Below are 7,227 nucleotides of genomic sequence, written 5' to 3' on the forward strand. Positions count from 1 at the left end.
CACACACACACACACACACACACACACACACACACACACACACACACACACACACAGGGAGTTTGGAGGAATAGCACAGGGTCGGGTCAGCGCCCCTGGAGCATTTAAGAGGTTAAGTGCCTTGCTCAAGGGCACAACAGCATGAGTTCATGAGAGCTTTTATTTTGAAGCCTGAAAACAGGAAGTTCCGTTTTTGTGCTGCCGCAAACATATTACATCCTCTAAAGATCAAAGTACAAGAACATAGGGAAATATTATGCGTGAGAAATCATTCCTAAAGTTAATCCTTACGAATTGCTTTATTGAATGAACGATGGCGTTTGACCGTCACCTTTCTTTTCCGGTGGGGCGCTCATAGTGTGAAATCAACATCTGCATCGGTAGTAACCGCAGGAACACTTTTGACGGATATATTATGCATTTATAAGAACTTCGTCTTCAGATAAACAAAGGTAAGTGTATTTGATCTCAATACTTGACAGCCACAGTGTCGGCATTATATTGTCTTATGCCGTTGTTTGTTATTTCATAATTTATTTATCCTTGTTCCAGGTTTTCCAGGAGGCTATTGTATGCAAGAGGGTGGACCGAATTGGGTTTAGGCTTAACGTTACAGTAAAATGTCAGGAGTTAAATCAGACTCACCCACCGCCGTTACCGATGTACATACAGGCTCAAAGATGCAGAGAGTAATTTACGTTACTTACCTCATAGCTGTCCTGGATATCACATGCATGTTTTTACAGTTTTCCATCACTCCTGTAAGTATTTGTGTTTTAATGTCTATTTTAGTACCCAGGTTACAAAGTGGTTGTTTTTGTTGTTATATGATTCGCCTATATTGATAGAGATGAGAAAGAAAACAATGCCGTTTATTTCAATACTTTCGATATCAGAATGGATACAAAAAGTAGGCTACGTGTGATATGCATTAATTTGCTGTTATTCAAATGTATTGTAGATATTTGCCATTTACTAATAGGTTTGAACAGTTATAAATGGCCTTGGGATTGTTGACATATTTGACATAGGCCTACATCTAAAACAATAGATAGAAAAATGGCCTTACCTGGGCCTTCTTGAGGGCACCATCGTTTTTGATAAAGGATTGTGACTATGCGCGTTGAAAGCAGTATATCTATGACAATCTAGTATGAATTAATTACAGTGGCGATTTTAGCATGTAAATCTTGGTGGGACCAAAAAACGAATGTGGGATACATGCCAGCAAAGCCACAACACAACACTAAACAATATATTCATTGCACTATAACGTTGACAAACGGTGCCTGCAAACTGTTAGGGCCTACATAAAGCTGTCCCAACATCTTACCACTGCTACACCTGGCTATCAGCAGAGCCTTGTCTGGCAGCGAAACAGTTCTTTCAGCCACATTTAATGCCTTTAAAAAAAAACATAGCTGTATGTCTCCCTGAAAAGCCAGGCTGACTTGCTTAAACAAATGTGGTTTCTACTAAAAATTGAGATGTACAAACTATTCATATAAGGGACGACCAGAGGATAAGAGCAACTCCGATAAATTTCGATGAAGACATTAATGAGCCGCTAGGACGGACGTAGAGTCAATATAACTATTTGTTCAGCACTTTGAAATGTACAACAACAAATTCAGAACATGGGCCGTGTCTTAGCATGGCACAAATCATGCTTCATTGGACAGACATGCCAATGTTGAATGTTATCATTTTAAACTAGGAAAGAGACCCCGGTTAATGCTTAGACTTGGGATCCACACAGCCACTCCACTGAATAGCAGCTAATGATATTGCTTTGCAATGCTGCAGTAGCCACTGATTCATTCCAAACAACTCATTGTTGAATTTGCGGCAAATCACGGCTCAACGCTCCCTATTTCCGCTGCTGCGCCCACACCACCAGAAACACTGAGCTGGGCTGAAAACCCTGCATTTGAGCTCCCTTACTCAAGAAAACTGAAAAAAGAGACCATGTTTGTATGCAGCGTTTATTTAACTCAATAATATATATTTTTACATTGTTTGCCAAAACTGATATGTTACAGTATTAATGTCAAATAAACATGCAAAACAGGCAAAGCCCAAAAAAATTACAAAATATTTTTTAATTATATTTGCAAAAAATGTCGGCTCAAAAACAGCCCTGGATGACAGTCACCACTGATTAATTATGTATCAATATTTAAAAAATGTATATGTATTTACGTTGAACTCTCACCAGTTCAGTATTGTGCGAAGAAGCTCGATTTACACCCGATGGATGGCTATTTGCAAACCATGGTTGGTGTCGTCCAATTGTTGGGAAGCCATATTTGGCAGGTGAGCAAAACTCTGTGACTGAAATACATAATCTGTTACATAACCACAGTCTGTATACTTTAATACTCCAACCCTGCCTCAAAGATGCACCAATTGCTGCGGCAATTAGTTTTAAAGTGCTGGCTCACTTAAATGTAATTGAGTTACTGTTCAATGGACTCGGGGCAACGACCATACAGAGAGGCCTTATCAGGACTGAGTCCAGACACAAATCGCAGCTGGATGTGTTGGATGGCCCATATGTTTGCAATTTCAATATAATCAGGATTTTTCTGTTTCGTAGTTGCAGACCTTTTTGTGCCAGGCGAGCAATTGTCTATCCTGCACTGCCTCTGTAGTCTACTATGGGTTACTAGCGATAGCTGACAGTCCTCTCATGCTCTTCATCCACAAAACTCCCCGCTGTCTTGATGCATGGCTTGCCTGTAAGTGCTACACTGCCTGTTGTTTATTAACCTTTATTTAGCAGGAAGTCCCATTGAGACCAAGGTCTCTTTTTCAAGGGAGCCCTGCATGACATGATCCACAGCAATTACACAATCACAGTTAAAGACAAATATACTCTGTTGTTCCCTTCATACTCAAACTCCCAGATAAGTCCTCATGTACCATGTACCGCTAGACCTACTGTACTAGACAGCCTCTACAGATCCTTTAGATCTACGATGGCCTTTAGGGACCTACATGTACTGACAGCTATCTAACAGACCTTAGATGTTGTATGAAGCCTTCAATCCTTAGTATCTGTACTAGGATCTACTGTACTAGACAGCCCTACTAGGATATCTACGATTTACTAGCAGCCTCTAACAGATCTTAGATCTTGTACTAGACAGCTCGACAGATCCTTTAGATCTACTGTACTAGACAGCCCTCTAACAGATCCTTTAGGACTCTTCTGACTATACTAGACAGCCCTCTAACAGATCCTATAGGACCTCCTGTACTAGGATCTACTTACTGACAGCCCTCTAACAGATCCTATAGACCTCCTGTACTAGGACCTACTGTACTAGACAGCCCTCTAACAGGTCCCGTGTGGCTCAGTTGGTAGAGCATGGCGCTTGCAACGCCAGGGTTGTGGGTTCATTCCCCACGGGGGACCAGGATGAATATGTATGAACTTTCCAATTTGTAAGTCGCTCTGGATAAGAGCGTCTGCTAAATGACTTAAATGACTAAAATGACTAACAGATTCCATAGACCTTCTTGTCACTAGGCAACCTCCTGTACTAGACAGCCCTCTAACAGATCCTATAGGACCTCCTGTACTAGACAGCCCTCTAACAGATCCATATATGTCTCTCTATACCCCATATGTTCCAGCGTTACTAAAGTGTGTATAAGTCTGACTTGTTGTGCTCCTCTCACCAGGATAAGTCTGACTTGTTGTGCTCCTCTCTCCTCTCACCAGGAGCCCAGATGGTAGTGACTGACCTGACAGAACCTGACAAGCGGGCAGATGCCCTTGGCAAGCTAGGCCTATGTTTTGGCATTGGCATGGTTGCCGGCTCCACCTTGGGCGGTACACTAAGCACACGTTATGGGTGGGTGAAGCACCTCAATGCTCACAGATTCTAGTCCAATCCAAGAGCTGGAATTTAGCCGTGTCACATCCCTGCTCTGGCTTTTCCAGGGAGACATTTGCTGCTTGTGTAGCTGCTGGAGGGAGCTTCATCAGCTTCCTGTTGGTTTGGACGTTTATCCCTAAACACACTAAGATACAAGCTCCACAGGACAACACAGACAGTAAGACTCTACACCTACCTCACAACACACTATTCACTCTCTAAAGGGTTTGTGCGTGCGTGTGTTTGTGTATGGGTGTGTTTGTGTTTGTGTATGGGTGTGTGTGTGTGTGGTGAAAAAAATAGAATTTCTGCTTTATCTGACACTTACTGTGGCCTGTGTGACATGGGGACATCCATAATGTGTGGTATTTGACACGTGACTTCATATGTGAGTTGCGTGTGACGTATTTTCCTGGTTCTGCAGAGAAGAGCAATGCCAAGTCAGTCTTTGACCTGGGTGAGATCACCAGACTGATGAAGTTCCCTGGTGTGGCCAAAACCTTCATGGTCAAGATCATCTCAGGTCTGCCATCAGGTGGGTGTCCTCCACTGTTACCTATAAGAGTTGTTTATTCTRCACCTGTCTTAGTTTAGACTCATCTGAGGGAGAACTAATCACTTAGCAGGAATGTGTTGCTGTAGAACTGGAACCAGTGATGTAGTGAAAGGGTAAAAGCACYTAACACAGTTCACCTACAGATTTTATTTGGAGAATAGCATTTATGCACACTTAACGCAAACCAATGTTCAGCGTTTAACAATCTTAATAAAAACTACAACACCCCATCTCAACCAATGTTCAGTGGTTAATGACCTTTTTATTTATATATATATATATATATATATATATATATATACACGTAATTGTCTTTTTAGTGTGTCTGTCTGTGTTTTCATGGAGTCCGTTTTAACAACCTCAAGGGATTCTGTCTCAGGTATCTTTCAGGTCATGTTCTCTGTTATCGCCATGAACTTCTTCCAGCTGGCGCCAGAGCAGAATGGCTACCTTATGGCCTACTTTGGGATCGTGTCAATGGTATGGAGCAAGGATGCTCACGACATATACATTTAGTCATTTAGCAGATACTCTTATCCAGAGACACATTACATTTAGCAGAAACTCTTATCCAGAGACACATTATATTTAGTAATTTAGCAGACACTCTTATCCAGAGACACTTCCATTATATTTAGTCATTTAGCAGACGCTCTTATCCAGAGTGACTTACAGTTAGTGCAGTCATCTTAATATATATGTGGTTGTCCCAACTAGCTCAGTCATTTTTCCTCAGTGAAGTAGTTAGTCAGCTGTTAATGTTAGTAGGAAAAGACAAGTGTGAGTTTGTTTCTTTTATACTCTCATTGTGGCCTCTCTTTATTTTGTGGTATTTTGCACCTGTGCTGCTAAATTAGCGATGACGTTGTTTGCGCGTCAGCTCGACTGGCGATCCCGTGTTCACCACGTTATTTGACCACTACATTRCTGGTTAGGACAACACYATGTATRTACAGTAATTAAAAGTTTAGATGGCTAAATTCTCCTGAAATCTCCAGGATATCAAATCCCCTCCCTTGTGGGAACAGGATTTAATAGAGCAACTCTGGTGAGAAATGAACTTTTTTGGGTCCAATTTTTCCAGGTAATCCAAGGGGGAGTGATTGGCCGGCTGACCTCAAAGTACTCTGAGAACTCACTGCTTCTCCTCTCCATCGGCATGTCAAGTCTGGTGGGCCTGGCTCAGGTATAGAGGATTCATTTCATCTTGTCAAGTCTGGTGGGCCTGGCTCAGGTATAGAGGATTCATTTCATCTTGTGATAAATGCAGGGTTGTATATATTCACCGTAGCAAAACGTTCAGCAAAAAAAAAGGAAAAAAAGTGGACAGTTTCAGTCTCTCCCCGTTTCATTCGTTTTATTTCCGTTTTGTGCCTAATGAATATGACCCTTTTGTAAAACCTTTGATCTTAAAAGGTTAAGGTTTCGTTCTCTCCTTGGCAGGTCTTCATGGCTAACGTGTTCCAGTTCTGCTTCATCGTTCTCCCCATGATGTTCTCTCTCAGCGTGTTCAACGTCATCACTGACAGCATGCTGACAAAGACTGTGCCTTCCTCCGATACCGGTGAGACAATTAAGCGTTTCAAACACATATGTTGAGAAATGTGTAGGGGGGGCATCAGTTAAATCATTGCCTAACCTAACAACAAAAAAACGTTAAAAAAAAAAAATCACCTACCGAGAAAGAATCACAGTTGGTGTCGTAACATTCTGAAAGAAAGTTTAGCATTGAAGTGCAACTTCTGTCTGTTTTGCTCTGGACATTTTTCTGATTGGTTCTCTTCACTGTTCTGCAGGCACGATGCTGGGCCTGTGTGCCTCTGTGCAGTCTCTGCTCCGTACCATCGGCCCCACGATTGGAGGCTTCTTGTATCACAACTACGGAGTGGCCTCTTTTGGGTTCATCCAGTTTGTCGTGAACATGGTCGTGTTTGTGTTTATGCTTAGAAACATGGTCAACAGCAAAGATGAGCACAGAGAATGACATTCCACAGACTTAAATACATAGGGCATTTTAAAAGTGACCTAAATATAGTTTTATATTATCAGAGAATTTTATTATATTTCTATAAATGGACAAGAATATAAAATGCAACAATTTCCTAGATTTTACTGAGTTACAGTTCATATAAGGATAAAAAATATATACAGTATATCTGAATATTGTACTTGTGATTTGATATTCAATAAACAGGAACGTTCAGAAGAACAGTTGTTTACTGGAGATGCCACTTACATATAAAATCCTTTGTTGATTCTGCAGATGTGATTTTTGTGTTTGTCAAACAGAAGGTTTGGCAATAAACCCAATCTATTAGTAACTAGTAGATGGTCACTGCTGTAGTTGTGTTAGCTCTACAGAATCTCAATTTAATATTTGCTCAACCATTTCAAAAACTGAAGATAAAAAATAAATGTTTTGTTAAAATGTTTATTTCAAGGTCTCACACATTCCATATTCCTATAAAAGATTTCTCATCCCTCTGCTATCGTTGCAACATGCCTAACACCTGCTCAAAGCATGTTATTTTGTCATGTAAAAGACCAAAACCCCKAAGGAAGCCTCTGTAACAAATGTTTCTGTAATCATCTCTGCATTGCAATCGTGCATTAATTCAACTTCACTGTCTATCAACTTCACTGTCCTCTGTCATAATATCAGAATAAAAAAAGGAATGATATGCAGTCATGATGGAGAGAGGGAAKTGAAACCTCAATGGACGGCTGTATGACACGCTGCCAACCAATAGCAGCACTTTGCAGTGGAGAGCTAAAACTATCATG

The 7,227-nt window shown here is 41.0% G+C and overlaps 1 protein-coding gene across 1 annotated transcript; it reads left to right on the plus strand.

Annotated features, from left to right (window-relative positions):
- Positions 1-2,635: 2,635 nt before the first annotated feature.
- On the plus strand, positions 2,636-6,877 carry LOC112078578 (solute carrier family 22 member 18). The gene is made up of 8 exons (XM_070442089.1): positions 2,636-2,739; positions 3,728-3,863; positions 3,953-4,065; positions 4,312-4,422; positions 4,823-4,923; positions 5,528-5,629; positions 5,887-6,007; positions 6,240-6,877. The coding sequence occupies exons 1-8, from the start codon at positions 2,727-2,729 to the stop codon at positions 6,425-6,427; spliced, it is 885 nt and encodes a 294-aa protein (XP_070298190.1). The 5' UTR covers positions 2,636-2,726; the 3' UTR covers positions 6,428-6,877.
- The last annotated feature ends 350 nt before the right edge of the window (positions 6,878-7,227 follow it).

Source organism: Salvelinus sp. IW2-2015, unplaced genomic scaffold (genome assembly GCF_002910315.2).
Source record: "Salvelinus sp. IW2-2015 unplaced genomic scaffold, ASM291031v2 Un_scaffold5892, whole genome shotgun sequence".
Taxonomy (NCBI): Eukaryota; Metazoa; Chordata; class Actinopteri; order Salmoniformes; family Salmonidae; genus Salvelinus; species Salvelinus sp. IW2-2015.

Bases quoted from the DNA above. Each gene is read 5' to 3' on its own strand.
- LOC112078578 (XM_070442089.1), top strand. The intron at 4,423-4,822 runs GTGGGTGTCCTC...ATTCTGTCTCAG, and splicing joins CATCTCAGGTCTGCCATCAG to GTATCTTTCAGGTCATGTTC. The intron at 6,008-6,239 runs GTGAGACAATTA...ACTGTTCTGCAG, and splicing joins TGTGCCTTCCTCCGATACCG to GCACGATGCTGGGCCTGTGT.